The 22556-nt window shown below is 41.8% G+C and overlaps 1 protein-coding gene across 1 annotated transcript; it reads left to right on the forward strand.

Moving 5' to 3' along the window:
- Positions 1–159: 159 nt before the first annotated feature.
- Positions 160–21420, forward strand: LOC109488052 (glutamyl-tRNA(Gln) amidotransferase subunit A, mitochondrial-like). Its single transcript, XM_019792201.1, has 11 exons — positions 160–274; positions 1043–1202; positions 1765–1863; positions 4623–4719; positions 7069–7311; positions 7734–7909; positions 9345–9457; positions 9912–10104; positions 10604–10721; positions 11097–11302; positions 19996–21420. Exons 1-11 carry the CDS (start codon positions 251–253, stop codon positions 20166–20168), a joined length of 1602 nt encoding a protein of 533 aa, XP_019647760.1. The 5' UTR covers positions 160–250; the 3' UTR covers positions 20169–21420.
- Positions 21421–22556: the final 1136 nt, after the last annotated feature.

Genomic DNA, 22556 nt, shown 5'->3' on the forward strand with positions numbered 1-22556 from the left:
ACACAGGCAAAGTATAGAGTTCAAATCTATCAAAATATCATTAAAAATTTTAAATGTATGTTTATATCAAATTCATATCTTTATTACGACGTAAAATATGTTTTAGACCTAAGATGTAAAATATACACCCCTAAAACAACAGTGGACCATCTCGTGCACATGTGCAGGTCCAAGTGTTATGGAGCAGGGATACGTGAATGTGTCCTTGACTCCTTTCACAAGTTTTGCCGCATAGTGGAACTTTTCTAGCATGCTGGGGCTCACGCTGAAGGAGGTAACTCTAAGTCTGAAACTCTAATCCTCTCAAATTTACCTACCGTTGCATGTATTATGTTATATTACCCAGTGGCTCAAACTTCTCATAAATCAGGGTGTGAACACATTATAGTTTGGCAAAGAGCTTTAAATTGGTTTGGACCACACGTAGGTTGGTGTACACGTCTTATACTACATGTAATCAATAGTTACTGTAAGTAAAGGGCTGGTTTGATGTGACATAAGATTCCCCAAGGGAGCCAGGAGTGAAATATTGTATAATTTTAGCATTTCTAATTCAGTGAATGTGTCTGAATTTGTGTGTGTGTGTCTGTGTGTGTGTGTGTGTATGTCTGAATGTGTGTGTTTGTGTGTGTGTGCACGTGTGTGCATTCGTGTGTGTGTGTGTTTGTGCACACATGCGCGTGTGTGTGTATACACGTCATGTGTGTTTGTGAATAGTGTAATTGGGACCAGTCAGCTATCTCTTTAATATTGTCTGTGGTTGTATCATACAGGACAAAAAGTGTGAGAAGTATGATTCCCATTAATCTCCAAGCAGATCCCTCTCGGTGGCAAAAAGACAGTATCAAATTGGCCATGCAGGCAGTATCCATTAGCCAGAGAAGGTCGCCACAAAAAAAAAACGGCCATATGTAAAAAGGTAACGATCATTCCCCCACAACCTCTGCTTGGAGAGTAGATTCCCATGAGGTTATTCATTACATGCAAGTAAAGAAAACTTCAGTCGGTTCACGATGTTGTGCTTTTTTCTCCCCCCCTGCAGACAGCTCGGGTGCTGAATGAGGGGTCCGTGACAGCGGCTGAGCTGTGTGCTGCGTGTGTGGCCAGGGCCAGGCAGGTTCAGCAGCTCAACGTGTTCATCACGGAGACATACGACATGGCGGGGCAGCAGGCTGCAGAGTCCACCCTCAGGCACAGACAGGGTAAGGCCAGTCTGCAAACTGGACCCTCAGATCTGTGGCCAGCCAACTCCCCTGGTCATGAGCTACATTCTTTTTAGGCTGATTTCTAAAGTTGTCACATCATCACTAGAAAGCTTTAAACAACTCCTACAATCAAATGTGCAAAGATTTTAAGTGTAATGAGTCGTTCGGTGTGATATGGCTTGTTGCCGCTGCGCCACGTGCCTGCGGAGCTGGTGTGTTACGCTGAAGGGCGGTTATACCGGCTATACAGATACAGATACTATTTATTCAGCCAGCAAAAGAGTCTGATGGAGACTAGGGTAAGGCTTCAAAGGCAGGATGGCACCAAATTTTTTAACAGTACGTGTGGATGTAATCTTTGTCAATTGGAATGAACAATTCACCACTTCTGTAACTTAACTCTATTTGATATTTCTCAGTCAATTTGGGCAAGTTTAGTTTTTTGTTTTGCTTCAAGTTAAGTTCGACCATTGATGATAAACCTTCAATTCTTGTCAACTTAGGTATCATTTCCTTTAAAGTGACTTTTGAAAGTTTCTTCACTCCCTATGCCTTACAGGAAGTCGGCTACATGTCTTAGACGGTATTCCTGTCACCATTAAAGACGCCTTCAGCACTGCTGGTATCAGAACAACATGTTCCTCGAGAATACTCAGAGGTCTGTTTGTTTGTTTGTTTGTTTGTCTGTTTGTTTGTTTGTTTGGCTTACTGGTGTTGTAGTTTAAGCTGTCTGCTTTAAGCCTTCATACATGCACACCATACTTTTTCAACTAGTAACTCATTTAAAGTGTACACGTACTTTTGGGTTCAACATCAAACACTGAAGCAAACCTCAAAACCTGTTGTCTGTTTTATACATGTATTCAATATCATGCAATACCTGCTAGATATAACCACTAGTTTTCTAATATTTTTCACCACTAGTTTCAATGCAGGAGATACACTAGACACGCTGGTCTGCCCAGCACAAAGCAAGCCAGGAGCAGTAACCAGCCTTCTTCATGCTTCCAACATGAATATTAGATTATCCCTCATCTCCGCCTCATTTATTTCTGTTTCCTGTTTTCGTGAGATGTTCTCCCTACCGGTAATTACATCAGCGACCATATCTGCCCAACACAAAGCAAGCCAGGAGCAGGAGCTGAGCCTTCCTCACGATTCCAACAGCCTGCCACTGGTCAGGCCCCAGGTCCAATCAGCACTTCGTCATGATTTTTATATCTTTTTTAACATCTGACGCACGAAAACGTCAGTCATCTCTCCCTCCTTTATCAGCTCGTCCTGTTTATGTAAGATGTTTTTCCCGATCAAACCAACGTGTGATGCAGGAAGGTGCCGCTCTTCTCCACCCACACATCACTTCCTGTGTGATCATACAAGTGAAACTTTCTCTTACAGCCAGCAACAAGTGGAAATGTTAACTAGGTCACTAGGTGTCATTGAACTTGAAATATGGAAAATGACTTCAGCAGATGCATGCTCAACACCCTTATATACAATGTATGATAATTATTATGGTGTTGATTTTCCAAGCACAAGTTGGGAGCAATGGCCTTGTAGAACAATGTCAGAATTGAATGAATAGATATTTTATTCAAATCCTCATCATTACAGATCGGCAGCCTTCAATGGCTGAAGTAAAGTATGATTTCCACAATAAAGAATATACATTTCTAACCTTACAGTGTGCTCGTCTTACTGCTCATTATATGTGACACTAACCCTTTGCTGTTAAGTAGGTATAATACTAGTACTAGATAGGGCAATGAAAATTGCACTATTAATAATAGTTTGCATAAAAGTTACATACTGTTACAGATACTCTACACAATACTACTTTTTTCACCATGGTATAACACCCATATTCTATATATGCCCAACATGAAGCCTGGCAGTGGCAGGACCAGCCGTTAATTTATTCTTCAGACTCTATATTCATCTATGCCCTAGAGCAAGACTTCTGGATGGTTCCTTTGATCACATTAAGAGTAGATATCACTCATCTCCTGCTCATTTATATCTTGATCATGTTTTTGGTTTTGTGAGAGTTCATCTTGATTACATTAAGGATCAAATGAAGGAGAGTGTCGCTCATACTTACCACAACACGTGGCCTCGCTGTGTGATCATTCACAGACAGCCAGCAACAAGTGCAAACTTTGTAGGTGGCATGAAAATGACTTCACAATGCCCAATTTTCTTTCTCAGGTCATAGGGCAATTATACCAGTTTCTCTGTTTAGTACTTAGCATTTGTGTGGGCGTGTGGCATAACAGTAGCGTCTTCGGCTCGGAACCAAGAGGTCCCAGGTTCGTTCAAACCCCACTTTGTCACTGATCTTATGCCCTTTGGAAAGGCACTTTACACGACTTTCCCCACTTCACTCGGGTGTAAATGAGTACCTAACTTTGGTTAGGGATGTCCCTCGAACAGGACGTTAAATGAGAGCCACACCCCACGCACGTTTAAGAACCCATCGCACTAATATTGAAAAGAGTAGGGGACCTTCCCAGTGTGAGTGGCTCAAACCTTGCAATCCAGTCTTACACAGTTTGTACTTATATGTACAAAACCTCCCCCTCATTTATTTCTTCTTCCTGTTTTCTTGAGATGTTCGGTACTGGTACATTGACAAGCATATCTGCCCAACACAAAGCAAGCCAGGAGCAGGAGCTGAGCCTTCCAACAGCCTCCCACTGGCCAGGCCCCAGGTCCAATCAGCACTTCCTGATGATTTTTATATCTTCTTAACATCTGACGCACAAAAACGTCAGTCATCTCTCCCTCCTTTATCAGCTCTTCCTGTTTATGTAAGATGTTTTTCCCGATCAAACCAACGTGTGACGCAGGAAGATGCCACTCTTCTCCACCCACACACTTCCTGTGTGATCATTAACAGAGTGAAACTTTCTCTTACAGCCAGCAACAAGTGGAAATGTTAACTTTGTTTTCAAACTAGGTGTCGTTGAACTTGAAGTCTTAAAAATGAGTTCACACTGTCAAGTGAGGAGACTTTAATCTGTTGAACCATGGGAGTTTAATATGATGCAGATACATGTACATGTACTAGAGAATTGACCAGCACAGCACTAAGTAAAACAGAAAACTAAGAAGGGTGAAGAAAACTGGTTCTCAGATCATCTGTGGTGCCCCAACGGTCAAACAATTAGAGCATGGGATAATTTACCCAGTAGATGAGATTAAAGAGATTTTCCATGTCTTATTTTTTTCCAATACATGTACAGTACTTATTTTTTCAAATACATGTAAGTCATACTCATGTCATTAAGCATTACCTGCAAGACAGGGTGTTTCTCTTCACATGTACGTCCGCATAAAAAAAAATGTACAAGTGATCAGACAGTGATTTATTATAATCCATCTAAATTTCTCCATGGCTCTGTTTCTTTCCTGTAGACTACGTCCCACCCTACAATGCCACCATGGTGCAGAGATTAGTGGACAGAGGAGCTGTGCTTCTAGGGAAAACCAACATGGACGAGTTTGCTATGGGGTAAGTAAGACTCGCGACTAACTCCTAGGAGAAATAGTCTCTACCAGACTAACTACGCTGGCTATACATGTATATAGGAGGAATGTCGGACGACTCGGACCATTACCGACTCGGCCCAGACAACTCGGCCCATCTACCTGGTCAACTCGGCCCAACTCCCGGGTCAACTCGGCCCAATCCGGAGACAGTAATTTAGGCAGAAACACACGTACACACGATGTCAATTTTCGAACAAATATCATCAATCTTCAATAAGAAGTTTATTCAACTTATGTAATTTCTTTCTTTTTCCACAGGTATAACGAACAGAACTAGCGCCACTCCTTATTCAACAAACGACGTTAATTGAAGGCTTACAATTACATACTATTTCTACTAAAGTAATCCGTACAATAGTCACATAACTATCGCCATGAAACAAAGTAAGAATGTACTAAAATAATGTGAACAAATTAATCCGCCTAGTATCGCAGTGGTCGAAATACTTTTTTTAAGTGGTCTGCAATATTGCAGAAGAGTCAAAATTTTGTTCTGCAATTTGGAAATACTTTCTGCAAATACACAAGCCTCTATACTACAATCTTGCAGGTTTATAAGCATGAACTATTGATTGATATGCAAATTAGTGAAGACAAATTTTTGGAAGTCCAAAAGGAAACAAAAGATAAACAAGTCAAGACAAAGTTGATGTAAATTAGTGAAGAAACTCCTGTTGTTTCAGAACAGGAGCTTAAGCGTTGTCTGTCCTTGGGGCCAAGAGCGTCAAATCCCAAGTGCCAATTTTTCCTGCTGCAAAATTGCAGATTGTATAAATTTTTCTTCTGCAATCTTTGAAATCTATCTGCAGATTGCAGACTGCAGACAGGTATTTCGAACACTGTATCGTGTATCTGAATGACTAGAATTTTTATATCCCGTTTTATAGCCAAACAATTCAATAGTTTAATTTTGTTGTCTAACAAAAAATCGCGGTCTCGGTTAAAGCCATGTTGATTGCCCAAGCACAGGCGGGTTTTGACTTTAAAAAACCCTCAAAGTCTACAGTTCGAAGTTATCTGACAAAATTTAAAAGACGCGGTCTCTATAAAATCATGTTGATTGTCCAAGCACCGGCGGTTTGGGACTTTAAAAAACCTCATAGTCAACATGGTTGATTTGGTGGTGGGCCGAGTTAACCAGGGCGGTGGGCCGAGTTGACCAAATTTGCGATGGGCCGAGTTGGTAATGGTCCGAGTCGTCCTGATTCCTATAGGAGAATATTTGCCGGGGGAGTTTGGCCGTCTTGTAGGTTTGACTGGGCCACGCAGGAGGGAAAGAAACTACCTCCCCGTGGCCGGACTCCCTTGGCCAATTTTATTCTCTTTTTTTGCCGAATTCTACTATCCGTATTCCCATAGAAAAGCCTGGTGGAGGCTATAGGAGAAATGCATTCAGCTGTCAGAAAAATGCTTTTCTCACAGGCTTGCACACACCCCAATTGCACACACCCCAGTACAGTAGGGGCATTACATTGTCTAGAGTTTGATGTCCAAGGGCTAGGTGTAACAAGTCGATCGGTGTAATGTAGCCAGCTGCCGCCGCGCCGCGTGCCTGCGAAGCTGGTGTGTTATGCCGAAAGGTGGTTATACTGGCTATACAGATACCCCAAACATTACACAGCATTATAGCATCATGTTATCATCATAATCATTGGAGAAAGCTGGCATCAGGAAGTTTGTCATAAGGTGTTGCTTTTGCCTAACTCTGTCTTAGAGCTGAAGGACAATTTGTAGGACCTGCAGTACCAGCTCTAGCCAATAGATGGTGCTTGTAAGCTACATGTGGATATTAACTGACAATAAGCTGGTACAAGAAGGGTTTCATGACACCCACCTTTGTGCAGTCTCACATTTAAAGTGCACATTTCCATTGACAAGGCGTCCATTGAAGAAATTGCCACAAAAATACATTTCAGCAAAATTTATCTTTGTGAGATGGATTAAAATGCAGAAAATTTCCTCACCTGTATGCAGTACTGACTTCTATCAATAGATGGTGCTTATGATGCATATACTAGTACATTTCACACTGGTGTAGAGGAGAAGTTGAATTGAATGACTATAGTACTGGTCTTTTGGAAAGACTTTGAAAAGGGAATGTACATTAATCTATTACCAGATGTGCATTGAAGTTTCCAGCACTTCCAATGACCATTGATACAATGCATGTACGTATGTGGATATCTTTGAAGTTTTTTAGTCTTAAGTGTCATGTACTATTGAATTTTCCTTGCCTTTTTTAGTCTCAAGTATTATGTACTTATCTTTTGAAGTCCAAAGTCTGATTGTGTTGCTGTCTTGTTGTCCACAGATCTGGTAGTGTAGACAGCATCTTTGGACCTGTCAGGAACCCATGGAAATACAACTTCCAAACAAGGCATCAAGAACAAGACTCTCAGCCAATCAGAGACAGTTGTCATGACCTAAAGCCAAAAAGTATGCAAATGAGGACTATGCATCATCATGTGACTTCCACGGAGGACAGTGATTGGTTCATTACAGGGGGAAGCTCAGGTGGCAGTGCAGTGGCTGTGGCTGCTGGGATTTGCAAAGCGTAAGTTTTGTTGTAGTTGTTACCTCCTGGTGTGGAGGTATTGTTTTGGGTGGGTTTGTCTGTGAGTTTGTGACTTTGTGTGTATGCTCGTCCTACAGAGATGATGAGTGCAGGGAGAGTGGGTTTGGTTACTTGATTGGCAGGTTTGGTCAAGCCAGTACGAGTCGGGTGGGAGTACAATGTAAGTGGGCTGTACATGGAGGAATTCAGGAAGTGATGGACTGTGTATGAATACTGAAGGCACAGAGTATGGTATTATTGCGTATACCACGCTTTTGCTTTTAGTCATTTGTTCAGCTGTCCTGACAAAGATTTCATATATTTTTTTTTTATTTGCTCACTCACATGACTTTTAGGGTGACTAGAAGATGTTACCCAATATAAGGAACATTGTATCCTGAAACATCAAGTCTTTTCCACAGTGCTCTAGGCTCAGACACCGGTGGCTCCGTCAGGAATCCTGCCTCCTACTGTGGAGTGGTTGGGCTGAAACCGACATACGGTTTACTGTCCCGCCACGGACTGATCCCATTGGTCAACTCGCTGGATGTTCCGGGCATCTTCACCCGGTGTGTGGATGATGCAGTGATCATGTTGGGTTAGTGGGTTGTACTTTGTCACTTGGTTAATAAGTTAGTACATGTAACTGCATTTTCAATAGGTTAGTGTGCTAACTGAATTAGTATTACCAGGCTGTTAGGGTTAGTGTCAGATTAATTTCATTTTAATAGAAGGAAGCAATACTGGTATAACTAAGAAAAACATGGTTTTTCTTTGCACATTGCCTGTATATTATTTAGGCCTGCTAAAGGACATTCAGGCATATCCCCGACCAGCTGTTAGTCAGCATTGTTACTTCTTATCACTGGAAGGTTTGGATAGAGAAGACTGGATTAGTCATGTCAACACTTGATGTCAGACGATTAAGTACTTCTGATAGTCTTCAGTTTTAAATTGCTTTCTCTAGCAGTGGAACAGAACCCACCTTGAAACAGACTGGTAGTGTGTCTACGTACTACAAGAACCTAACAACATCAGCCTCATTCTTCTTCTTCTACCGCTCTCATGGTAATGGTTCGGTCTGTCTGAAATCAAAGAGGGCATATATCCCTCAGAACAGCACATTAATCTTGGAACTGTAGCCTGAAACACACTACAAGTATCTTCTACAATGTATAAACATTTGGATTACAAAGACAGATGTGCTGTAAGTGTAATGCAAATGACAACTTGACAGTGGATAGCAACATATTTTACCACAGACTCTTAGCTAAGCCTACAAATGTACCGGAGCTGAAGTAGTACCATAGTTGTGACACTGGCAATGCAAGCAAAGCAAAGGAAGTACATGTACATGCACCTTACTGAGTCAGACATGACTGACATTTGATCTGAATGAAGATTCAGAGTTTATAAACGCTGTTCTTTGATTACCCAAACATCAACAAACTCCGTGTCAGCTCCACGGTTTGACACTTTCCTCCTGTTGTGATGAAAAATTGCACCAGTGGTACGCAGGTCGGGAAAAGAAATAAATCCAGAATGATGTTTGAAGATTGAGCTCTCATAATGGCCTACCTGTTATGTCCCAGACTTCCATTTGCAAACTGCGGGATTACAGTCAGTAAGTGTTGTTAGAGGGAACATGTTCATGTAGTTATCTGTATGATAGGTGATCCTATCTTTGTACACATTAGAGGACCCTAAGTAGACAGTCATGTCGGCTTTGACCAAAGTCAGTCAAATTTTGTTCTTAGACGTTAACTTAGCTGGCCTAAAGGTGGTTTACTGGTTGTGTGAAACAAACAAAGAAACACTAGGTAAAGAACTGGTATCATATTCCAAAAGGAAGTTAAACTGCTGTGCAATACAAAGTATGCATATACATGACATGTGCTAGGGTACTAGTATACAGATAAGGCAGCTTACAATGTAGGCCATATGCTATATACCGGTAGATACATGTGCAGGTATGGAAGTTTATAAAGAGTTTCTCCACCAAATGAAACCATGTGTGTGCCGTCTGTCACCAGGTGCTTTGGCAGGACATGACCCTAAAGATTCCACCACAGTCTCCGACCCCTTCCAGCCCTTCTCTCTACCTGAACACATCGACATTACGCGTCTGCATGTCGGCATTCCTAAGGTAACTTGTTTTTCAAGTGAAATCATTCCTAAGGCTTTATATATGTCAGCAGCAACTCATTTTTAGGTGCTGTTTCATGGTAGATTTAGTCAGTGAACGTCTCAGTCTATCAGAGTCTATCTCTATACATATTCATTTAATCCAAGGATTTTCTACAACAAATTTGATCGAACTGTGTGACTTATTTTCTTGATTATTAGACTGTATTAGAAAGTATGTAGTTAATGTGCATAATATGACATTCTGTGATCATATAAATAAATTATAATGATGTCTTGTAAACTTTGCCAATGCTCACCTGCTCACCCTATTGCGTGTAGACCACATTCAGTCAGTTCAGGGTCTGGATCAGGGTTCTCTGAGCTGTGTGGTTTTTGCATACTGTTAGCTTCTCGGCATCTTCAAATGAAAGGCCATTTGCCGATGACTGAATGAATTGTGTCGTACCATACAGGAGTACCATGCTCCACACCTGTCTGAAGAAACGCTGAGCACCTGGAAGCGAGCGGCTGACATGTTGGAGGACGCAGGTGCACGGGTTTCGCAGGTGTCCCTGCCGCACACCCCGTACTCCATTGTCTGCTACTCCGTCCTTTGTGCTGCAGAGGTGGCCTCCAACATGGCCAGATATGACGGGCTGGAGTTTGGTAAGAGATGGACTGGAAATAATTAAAATAATTATTCTGGGGGTTAAACTTGCCACCACGCAACATGCCTACGAAGCTGGTTACACCAATGGGCGGTTATACTGGCTATACAGATAGAGAAACTTATAGGTAATCTCCAAGCAGATCTATCAGTAGACAGTATCCAATAGGCAGCCAATTTGATTGAGCTGGCCGTCAGAAAACAGGTACACAGATGAACTTTCATGCTGAGGTACACAGAAGGTCACAATATTCCAACCACCCAACCAACCACTCAAAAAACCAACCAAACAGCCACACAGTTACACACACAAAACCAACCAACCAACCACTTAACCAAACACCAACCAACTACTCAACCAACTATCCAGTTAGCCAACCAACCACCCATCCACCCTATGAACCAGCAGACACTGTATGTACAATGTTGTTGGTAAAATCACAAGTTCTTTATCAAAGTAACAACTGAATGATTGTGTGTTTAATGTTCCCATGTCAGGCCACAGAGGTTCAGACCACAGCTCCACGGAGGCCCTGTACGCCCAGACCAGACATGAAGGCTTTAATGACGTGGTGAGGGGCCGGATACTGGCAGGCAACTACTTCCTACTCAAGAGGTGGGTCCAAATTCTAACATAGTAGAATCCAGTGTGTAAAGTTCCTCATTAGTCATAATATTGTACAATTTTTCTTTCCTTGTTGAAGTTAATTATGTTTACAGTGAATTTTCAGGTTAGTCATGCAGTAACTTTTTGTTAAATTCAAATTTGTTTGCAATTTGTTTGAATAAGTAAAAAAACTTTTGAAGGTAAGGAACTCTTTATTTTCTAAATGTTTGCAAATTCTGCAAATAAAAAAAAATGGTATAATTCTTTCCATTTCAACTTAGATCCAACAAACTTTTGAAAAATCCTGAAAGCAAACTAACAATTGTTATAGAGGATGGAAGTAAATTCATTTCTAAAATCTTTTTTTTTTCAACCTCTTTGCAGACATTACGACCACTATTTCACACAAGCCCAGAGAATACGGAGGCTGATAGCCAATGACTTCAGGAAGGTGTTTGAGGGTGGGGTGGACATCTTGTTGACCCCCACGACCTTGAGCCCTGCAAGGTCATACAGGTGGTTTGTCCAGGCAGACAACAGAACTCGGACAGAGCAGGAAGACGTCTTCACACAACCTGTCAACTTGGCAGGTGGGCGGAGCTGCTATATGAACTTGTCTTATTTTTGTTTCCTTTGTATGGACTGTCTAAAAGACTCTACTTTTGTCCCTCTAGCCAGGAGTAAAATGGGCACCTAACTTCAGTTCAGAATTCGAGGTAATGGAAGATGAGCTCAACCCCCAGTACAGTGCCCAAGACACGGTGAATGTACGATGTGGCAAAATACAGCCTCTAAAAAGAGCTATGGGATCTTGACTTTAACTAACCACCTGAAGTTTATTATAGAATTGTGCCTTTCAGTTGGTAGCTCCCTAACTGCTATGTTTTTTCCATCCCATGATGGTGATTGGCCAAACAAATGTTGGTAGTTCTAATATAACTTACATGTATGCATTTCTGAGCAGAAACTATTTTAATCACATCATTCAGCGAGTCCAAACTAGTCTCCCGCACAGTGGGAATGTTTTGAATACCAGTGGTAAGCTCAATGTTAGACATAATCTTCTGACCTTGTAGTACAGGAAATCCCTCTGTGTTTCTTACTCACAACATGATAAAAGTGACTGTGGTCTGAACCACAAAATGAAGGAAAGAAAAACAACAAAATGACCTTGTCACTCAAACTTTTTAATTACTTGCTGCCAATAGATTGCAGAGAACAATAGGCTAGAAAACTACATAACACATAATTTTGTAAAAATTGCATACATACAATTCAACATAGCAAGCCAGTTGTATCATTTAATGCTAGTAATGCTGCTTTCACACATTCAAGAGGGTTGACACTCAGATCAAATAAAAAATTCCTAGGTGTTGTATAATGTAGCTCACTCAATGTGCATGCTATTTGACAGGGCGCATGCAGTCCTTTGCATGATCATGATATTATTGTGATTATGAGTTGTTCTTATAAAAAAGTTTTTCCCTTTGCCAGGACCATTTTTCCCTTGACAACTTTCGCCCTACTCCATTTCGGTTGACCCCTCCCCACTGACCCTATATCAGGTGATTGACAGGTGTTTTGGATAGGGTTTTGCCTCAGGCAAAGAATTCTTGTAATATGGAAAGTCCAAGGTCACGAGCACTCTACCTAATCTAGCGGAATGTTGAAAGGTATTCAGGGACGGGCCATTATTTATGCTGAGAGGGTGGTAGATTTGTGGTCAGAAGGAATGAAAATTACAGAAAAGTAAGTTGAAGATGGGCTCAGAAGTACTATGATCACAGAAGTTAATAAAAAGTGCGAACTACCATCAATGTAGCATAGTTCTGTCCATGCTAGAATATATCTACCCCATGTTTTGCTACTTGCAAAGGAAGGCCTTATTTTAGGCAATAATTAGTAACTCTTTCGAAGAATACTGCATTCCAATCCTGACCTCGATCTTTCTCAAAATCTAACCACTTGGCAATGTCTCTCTTGCCAAGTACACAAGAATCTTTTTTTACCCAGTGACTGTCTTCACTTTCTGATTTGTCCTATTCACAAACCAACAGAGCTATTTATTATTATGCTGGTGAAAACATACCATAACGTCTTGGGCAGAGGTAACACTTTACATGTTCCAAGTTAGCAGTGAGTACTTTGCATACTGCATACTTCAAGTAATCCTAGGCACTCCAGTGGCAGTTTAAGGTCAACTTAGTTCAAGTTGAAACACATCAGACATCAGGACCCACATGCCTGCTGCCATATCAGGCTTGTTCTGAGCTAAGAGATGCCCGAAGGTAGGATTTTTGTGATATCTGGGGTGAAGGTCGGAGCTGTTCTAATGGCTTACTGATCCATCACTATGTTGACAGGTGTTCTGGGACAAACTATGTTATAAAGTGAAGTTAGATGGACTCAAAGAGATGCTAGGATTTTGCAGTATGTTTTCAATGGCTGCATCAGTGCAATTACTAAAGGGCTGAACAGACTAAGGATTCACTGTCAGAAGGCCTGTTGTGTTAAACTTTGAGTTTGTGTATGTGTGTGCATGCATGGGTGTGTGTGCGTGCGTACGTATGTATGTGATAATGTAGGTATACCATAAGTTCCTGTATGTTAAAGAACCCACAATACTCATTGAAAAGGGTAGGTGCACTTCTAGTGTTCCCACAGTCAAAATTACATTGCACAGCTACAATTTTGGGCGCACAGATTAGAACCCAGTACTTTGAGCACTGCAAGTACTGTACATCTAATGTAGATAAAATTTGTCTGGTGCAGGTTTTATGATATTTCTAAGTGCTTCAAGCCCTGAATTCTCGTGCCCAGGTGTTACATTGTAAACAGCAGGTAGCCAGAGAAGGTGCTCTGCCTGCTCTTGTTACTGTTGATGGCCTGTTTCTGCAGCAGCTCCAGCCAGACCCCGTCCCCCTCCGTCAGCTGCAGGATCACGCTGTTCCCCGCCATGTCGTGTGGGTCTCCACTCACATCCTCGGCCAACACCTGTTGTTTAGTGTTATAAAAAGTTGTATCAGAGTACGTCGATGAAGGTTAGACATCCAGGTAATAGGATACGCCAAAAAGCAGTTACTCAAGCAACTGGATATGATTTTCAAAATCATATCCAGTTGCTAGAGTAACTGCTTTTTGGCGTATTGTATCAGAGTAATTAAGCAAGAAATGGAGATTTTGGATTTCCAGGAAGTACATTGTACAATGCAGTCGTCGGCCTCTTAAATGCCCCCATGTTGACATCAAGTTCCAGCTTCCTCCCAGCCAGATTCTTTCATTTTTTCTGTCTGTCAATCTTCCCCCACCCATGTGCTGTCAACCTAATCTGTCTGGACAAACAGACATACTAACCCACAGCTCAGCCACCCAAAATAATACTTCCATACCCAGAAGAAGTAATTATAGATCAACTTATGAATTATAAGATGAGATATGATATGTGGATAGGAGACCTAAAAGCTTATGTTTTTCTTTGATTATACTTTTATAGGGACAAATTGAAAATGCGTTAATCACTGTCAATATTAGAAACTTAAAGTACATGCTGCAAAAACAAACTGTGTGCGAACAAAAAAAATTAACCTGCAAAACAAAATTGAAAATTTTTACTACTATACTAGGTATTAGTTAGATAACACCCCTTTACTAACCTGTATTTCCCCGTTGTGCATGAGAGCCACCCGCATCCCGTGTGAGGCGAGGTTCTTGTGAATGTTGTACATGAAGACGTAAACACCGTCCACCGGCGCCGTGAACTTCCCTGTCGCTACGTCGTAACCGTTTCCCACGTTCGTGAACACGTGGTCGAAGATGATAACCTCGTCGTTGCGGTACGCAGGTCCGAGCGGCGAGGTTCGGGCCGCAGAAAAGGCCAGGTTATACAGGAGGGAAGATCCTGAGGATCCGGGGTCGCCTCTGTCACCTTTTCTTCCTCTTCTTCCCTCTTTCCCTGCATCCCCTGGGATAGTATTTAATAGAAAAGTGGACAAAATATTTTTAGATTCAAGTCCAATAGATCATACTGGGCTTTTCAAAGAACAAATTTTGTAAAAGCTTTAGGATGTTGTTGAATTAGATATGTTGTCTCCCAGGCCGAATGTAATTACACTGTGCATTCTCTTAATGATAGAATCATGGAGTTGGACTCGTAAAGAACATCTTTAATAGAACTAATGAACTACATTTAAGTCAATGCTCTCTAACACAGGTTATTTTGCTGTCGTACCAGAAAGTTCATTAAAAAAATTTCTAACTCTGAATCATCCACTGTGAAGACTCTTTATACAGTACATAACCAAGAGGTTTATTCAGAGTCACCATATTCTACAATAGTATGTTGCTCATGGATAAAATTTTGGAAAAGCATTACCATGATAGCGTAACGTACCTTTCGTACCCGGCGGACCCTGAGGTCCAGGCTTGCCAGGTTTCCCGAGCCTCCCTCGCGGCCCTTTGCTTCCCGGTAACCCGCGTAGTCCGGCCTCGCCCCGCCACCCCGGCAATCCCATCATCCCCTTGTTGCCGGGGCGACCACGCTGGCCGGGCGGCCCCATTGGTCCCCTGCATCCAGGGTCACAGGTCAAGTCTTGCTCGCTCTTGTTGTTCTTTTGCGAGGAGACTTGAGTTAGGAGGAATGAAACTGTCAAGGCAACGTTAAGTAGTGACACTTTCATGGCTGAATTTGTCACAACGTAAAAACAGTCAATATCAGAGTCCAAATTTAATGTTCTTGCAAATTTTGACGTGAAATTTTGGGATGTCTTTGAAGTAATTACATTACACTCGGTGTCAATTTTTTTTTCTCCACAATAGATTTGCTGATGTTCTCACAGTGTCGTAAGTTCAAGCCTTTTCCACAGTCTCTGGAATATACTGACATCAAGAGCAGATCAATGTCCAAGGTCAAACAAGAGAACAATGAAGGTCACGGGTCCTCCTGACCTGGCAGCAGGGCAAACAAACCTCCTCCTCCACAGAAGAGTCCGGAACCCTTGTCCAACAAGAACCACGGCACATGGAGCGGACAGCTTTTGTTAGAATCCTGAATAGAAGGGCTTCTGTCTGAAAGAGGGTACCGAGCGGCCGTCTGGGGGCTTTCTGTGACTGACAACTGCAGATGATAGAGCAGGGAAAAGGCAACAGTCACAAGCACCTTTGAGTAAATATCCTGCTGGGAGGCCAGAGGCTGAGAGGATTCGCCGTGGCAGAGGGCACAAAGGAGACAGACAGGAGACTGGCTAGCCTGGGTGCCAGACTGTTGCCAGGGTCTACACAGGTCAGCTCCTTAGGCTGGGTGCCAGACTGTTCCAGGGCCTACACAGGCCAGCTTCTTAAGCTGGGTGCCAGACTGTTGCCAGGGCCTACACAGGCCAGCTCCTTAGGCTGGGTGCCAGACTGTTCCCAGGGCCTACACTCCAGGTCCTTGGCTCCAGGGCCAACATGACCCCAAAAAATAGTGTACCACAGTCGCCCTCAGTAAGACCCTGGGCCTACATGTAGCATGCTATGGGTCTGGCATCTGGACTAGAGAATTTACCGACAACAACAGGCTTTGTTCTGTCTATAAACAGGCTTGTCCTTCTCCCTGCTGACTGAGCAGGTAACCAATGCAAATTTTGTGCCAAACGGCTACATTGTACCTTTAGCAGCCTGAAGGTTAAATGCTGCCCTCTGTTGCAGATCAGAGGATAAATGGCCGTAGAAACGTTTTAGTGTGTTGAATCACCAAAGAAAGGCTGCAGTGCAGGCTATACATGTAGTATAGGATAGGAGCAATCACTGTGGTTTCTGGGGTCTGGAGTCTGAAATGTCAGTGTTGAATAAACAGATTCAGAGACTTGCTCATGAACTGAAATCAACCAAAGTTATCTCTTATTTTTTAATCAATTAACTGCTGTATTTTGTAGATTTTTATTCTTATCATTGTCTAAAAATGAATGATGACGAAAAAATAGACAAAGTACAAATTAAGAATGTCTGAAGGGAAGTATTAGCTCTGGGATTCTTTAAGTAGAAACAGATTTCGTTCCATGGTCTTTGCCAAGTTTTTTTTGGCCACAGTACACTTAGTACCAGTGTCTTGCACGTGTAGGTTAACTTGTACACGTGTAAGTAAACATTGAGTATTAAAGTAAACGGATTGTAATACTACAGGACAATACATGTTACGTGATTTGAATCCTTACAACCGAGAAACTGCATTGCTTCTGCCTTAATTTGAGCCAAGTCATCCACACGATGTAACATTATAAAAGACTGTGTTGCACATTATGTTGTAAATTGAATTGACAGTGGCAATCTCCCCACCTGTCAGCCCAGCCATTAATAAAGTATAATGTGTCTGGGCGGAACATAAAAGGCAGCGTGTGTGGAATAGAATAACATCCTCCTGGCCTGTACTGTCGTGAGGCAAATGTTTTCTCTATATTGGAGCATTCTTTTTTCACATAGACCCCATTTAAGCATATCAGGAGTTGAAATGTGACATGACAGTTTCCAAAAATGTTTTTTCATGTTCGGCTTAACCTTCTTCCTGCTTCCTAACCCTGTAACCAATAGAGAATGGCTATTTCAGTTTGCTAAATGTTAAAAAGGAATAGGGTCACTCAAATGGAGAGTGTCATGATCATTTTAATGAAGGTTAGACATCCAGATAGAACATTACAGAGTACATATAATAGTAATACAACATAATCAAGTTCTGTAACTCTTTAGAGACTTTATCTTTTTACTTTGAGTTACCAGTTACGTACTTGAGAAGGCCACAAGCACCCCCTGGCCTTCTCAAAATGGAATGGCCCAATGGTTACTGCCTTTTTGCCCTTGCCCCATATAATGTATGTATACTACTAAAAGCTGGCAAGAGCCTGCCTCGAAATTGCAGCCATAGAAGCATTAGACACCCACTACTGGCAATTCATTTTGGCAGGTGTAACATGGCAGTCGGTACCACACAGACCTGATTTTTATGGATGACGTCCTGCAGAAATAGCCTGCCATGAAATCACCGCCATATATGGTAACAGCCTCCCTTGTGTGAACAGGTGTGACATGAAAGATGCTTAAAGTAGAGACAAAAATGTCAACAGTTAAAGTCACACAAACTTAGACCCAATTTACACATGGGCAAAAACCTGATGGTATAAAAACTATGTACATATGTCAAATTTTTCCTGGGTGTAAGTCTGATGCACATCAAGAACGTACATTGAGACCATATGCCAACCCTTCAGGCAGTGTATGATCTGAACATATGTTCTTGACGTACATCAAAGCAGCCAATGTACAAAGGAAAAATTCGCCAAAAAAATACAGTTTTCTTACACTCCTGTACGTACACAGTTTTTGCCCCGTCAGGAATAATTTTTGCCACATGTAAGTCAGTTCTTGCTTCTCATGGTTGAGGGTCCTCTGGAAATAGCTTGCCATGAAATTGCTGCGTGAAATTGTTGCCATATGGGAGCAGGCTTCCTCATGTGGACAGGTGGATAACAACAGCAGGCAGGAATAACATGTATGATGTTAAAATGGCCTCACATTCCTGTTTCTAAGGACTACATTCCCTCCTGAACACCAATCTGAGGTACAATAGGCTCCAATTAAGATATTAGAGAGTGCCTTTTTGTTAAAAATCCAATAGCTCATAATTATTAGAATTCTCTATTTTGTTTGACAGGGGTCTCAAAAAGCCATACAATCTTGATTTTATGAATGCCAGTCACAGGAAGACCCAATCTTAGGCCACACCAATTTAATTTGTTGGTTCTCGGATTCGCCTCTTCGTTTTTTTCTGATTTGCAAAAAAAAAAATATATATATGATTCTGGTCCTGAATCAACTGAAAAATGCTGATGTTTTGCCCTCAACAGTTGAGGAAAGTACTTTTCTTCCTAGTTGTTACAGTTTTCCCATCTATCATTGCAGTGGTTTGATTAAAAGTTCAAAATTCAATGTTTAAATTTTAACCCAGCCTTTTGTGTTGACTTCATGGCTCATTTCGTAGCATTTAAGCCTATAATAGGATGCCTAGACCTGTTTTTATTTTTATTTTTTTCGCCCTGTCGCTTCATATTTTTTCTGAAAAAATCCGAGAACCAACAAATTAAATTGGTGTGGCCTTAAGTGTATTATATATAGGGCCCTACCAATATAGTATACACAAGTGTGCTGTTCTGCAAATATATTTTAGTTTCTCAACACTTGTTTTGAGTGATTCTCCATCATCTGTATTCTAATTCAAAAGCAGCCCTGCAGCCCCTTTGGAGTAATCGACTTCCTCCTCTGAGTGCTGAGGAACAAATTTATTGCCTTTGGCTCACTACATGTCTTGAGGGACCCTACTTTACTTTACTTTATCCATCCACTTCTACCGTCTGGGGTGTCGTGGGGAGGTACAGTTGGCGGCTGACGGCGAGTCTGGAGGCTGTAGTAGACGAAAGGCCATGTCTGTTCAGGGTATCCTTCACGCTGTCAATCCACTTCTTCCTTGGTCGCCCCCTGGCCTTGGGTCCGGATTTTCTGCTGGTATATGCCCTATGTGGTACACTTTGTGGCTGCATCCTAACCAGGTGTCCAAACCACTTAATTTGCTGTTTATCTTGAGGGACCCATCGATAAACTTGAGGGACCCATTTGCTGTAAATCAAGGCTCCTTAAGCCCAACTGCATCTTAAGAGGGTGTTTCAAATCAAAGTAAATTTTGTTGCTTGATGTCAGTCCCATGATTTCTCATACCTACTACCGGTAGCTTGATTATCATATTACTTCCTGCTATTGACTGAACCTTACAGTAGCCCTGTAACTAATACATGTATATACGTAACACGTAATATGTAATATTGTCATGGTTTGTAATCTAAGAGTATGGTTGACTCTATATCCTCAGTTTTATAAATTAAAATTATTCCATTATATGATCACGTAGCTCAGACACAGGAAATGGGGTGAATTCAAAGGAGGAGATAGTGGTCAGCAGGAGATAGAGGTCAACATAAGGAAGAATGAAGGAAACTGAAGCTACCCTTCAACCCTGCACAGTTTCTATTCTAATCCTAAAACGATCTCTTTGATACATTGGTGAAGGTTAGACATCCAGGTGATAAGACACCAAAAAAACAGTTACTCAAGCAACAGTTACAGGATATGATTTTGGAAACTGTCAAAAATATCATAATCATAATCATATCCAGTCGCTTGAGTAACTGTTTTTTGCCATATCTCTTTGATTGGTCCAATAAATTCACTGAAACCCAAGTCTGAAATGTCTGATGCCTTGTTGCAGGAATCCCAGCGGTGAACGTTCCTGTGTCCCTGTCGGAAGACGGCCTCCCGATCGGACTGCAGCTGATCGGGCAGTCCTTCCAGGAGAAGACTCTTCTCACCGCCGCCAAGTGGCTCGAGCAGCAAGTCAACTTCCCTCACCTGCAACTGCCAGATCCTTCAGAAATGTCTTAGATTTTAATAAAGTAGTATAAGACTTTCTTCAAGATATGTCTGAAACAGTGAACAGGTGACACTAACTGCTGCCAAGTGGCTCGAGCAGCAAGTCAACTTCCCTCACCCACAACTACCGGATCCTTAAAAAATATCTTAATAAATTAGTGTAAACTTTTGAGTTGTAAGGTTTCACACCTTCAAGTGTCAGATCCTTCAGAGAAGTTAATAAATTAGACAAGTATTAAACTTTTAAGTGGTAAAAGTTTCTTAGAGATATATCTGAGATATTATAAAATTATAAAGGGTGGTACCAAGTGGCTGGAGCAGCAAGCCAACTTCTCACACCTTCAATTTTGACTCTGTCCATTCGTTGTGACCACTTTTTATTGATAATTTTTCCCATTGACAGGAGCAAAAATCCTGTCCATACTAGTGACCACCTGTTCTTTTGATAATAATAATGTACTGTTCTTGGTGACAAATGTGCAGTGCTATCTCATATTAAGTTGTCATTGGCACACCAAATCAGTGTGTGTCATCAATGTTCTTAAAAAAGTTCTATATTATAATTCCATCGTGCCTGTTCTTATAGATCAGATTTTATCAGTCCCGAGTTGGGCAGTTTTGATTGTAAGACGAGTACAAACGTTTCTTTATGCTGACATTACAAGGAAACACACCCCTACAACCTTTTTACCCCTCAGTCCCAAATGCCTGTTTGGGGCCCCGTCTAGTACAGGCGTCTCGTTAATCAGTTCTAGTAATAAAAGCCGGCACCAAAGTGAGACGGGGTGAATTATTCTGTCGGACCTTTCAACCGACTTCTCATCCCAGTCTCTGAGTACCCAACTGGCGTTCCGCCAAGCCGGCACAATATTCCAGCACCGTGGACTTTGCAAATGATAAACTGTTTGCAACCCCAAAATTGACTCGCCAAATTCCTTGACAGACCTGCGGTCTTGGTCGGGATTATTGGCCAGAGGTCTGGTGGAAAATATGCAGAGTTTGATGAGATTCATGTATGCAGAGCTTAGGTGGGACAAGTTGTTTGATGTAAAATAATGACCTGGCCACGGTGCCTGCGAAGCTGGTGCGAAATGCCAAAGGGTGGTTTTAACAGTTGACCAACAGTTACACTGAGCTGCATATCTGCTTCATGATCAATCAGTTGCAAGTTTGGAACATGGTAGCTGAAATCAAATCTAAAGGTTTATGTGTAATGTTATTTCCAGTTATGTCTTCTGGAATAGTGTGATTGAGTCAAGGCCTCTTGAAAACAGATGATTTATTAGGGGGTTCTTGTGACCTTTTATTTAGTTGATCTGTTGTGTCATAAAGCCAAAGGGTGGCATATGGACCCTCTCTGGTGAATGGATGCTTGGCCAATTTGATCCTGTCTTTTGCCACCCTAGGATCTGATTGGAGATTAGGAAATTAGCAACAGTGCACAAGTTGACCATGTATACATCTGTCTAGCATTGATAACAATTTTCATAGCTGACATGAACAAATATACACAAAGAAGCATACAGAACCTAGCCTAGCATCAGGCTATGGTACTTTGGTAGTCTGGCAGGAAGCTTGGCAAGGAGAAATTATCTGTTTGTCTGCCATGTGCAAATATTGTGAACACACTGCCATTGAACCGGAGGGCTCATTAGGGCAGGGCTGTCACAAGTGCAAAGTTTCTGGAAGTTGAGAGAGGCGAGTGTGTAAATAGTACATGGACCTCATTAAAGTCTGGGTCACTACCCACAGACTCTCTCCTCAGACTCTGTTAAGGCATTAATTTTCCTAGCCTGGGTACCATCCTACTTGTATGCCGGGGCTCCCACAGTCGCTTCCCTAAGAAGGAAGCGACTGTGGGAGCCCCGGCATACAAGTAGGATGGTACCCAGGCTATGATTTTCCATTATTGATCATCATTTTTGCCTCCAAGAAGCAACAATTTACATTGGTATGGTTACTCTCCAAGCAGAGGTTTGGGGTGTGTCCTATTTTAGGCTTTTTTTTATTAAAAGATACTGGTGCAAAAAAGGAAGCCTGATAAAAAAACCTAAAAACACACAAAAATTAAGCCAAAACCCAAACCTCTGCTTTGGAGAGTAGGTATGGTAGCTCTAGTGATAACCTAACTGGGAGGCCTGACGTCTATGCTCGTAGAATAGAATACATAATATACTCCAAGCACGTACAGGTGCAGTTGAAAAGGGTGAAGAGCTCAAACGAACAGTGACCACTGAAGGTCAGACTTTATTGGGAAGGTGAAAACAGCAACATCCCTCCTCCATGTCTACACTTACAGCCTCTCATTGGCTGCTGCTTGGACCAGTGCCATGAAACTGAAACCTTTACTGGAGTTTATGGGTCTCCCCTCTGAGGCAGCCTTTTGGCACCAAATTTCTT

This window comes from Branchiostoma belcheri, unplaced genomic scaffold (assembly GCF_001625305.1).
Source record: "Branchiostoma belcheri isolate BF01 breed outbred unplaced genomic scaffold, Haploidv18h27 scaffold91, whole genome shotgun sequence".
Classification (NCBI taxonomy): Eukaryota; Metazoa; Chordata; class Leptocardii; order Amphioxiformes; family Branchiostomatidae; genus Branchiostoma; species Branchiostoma belcheri.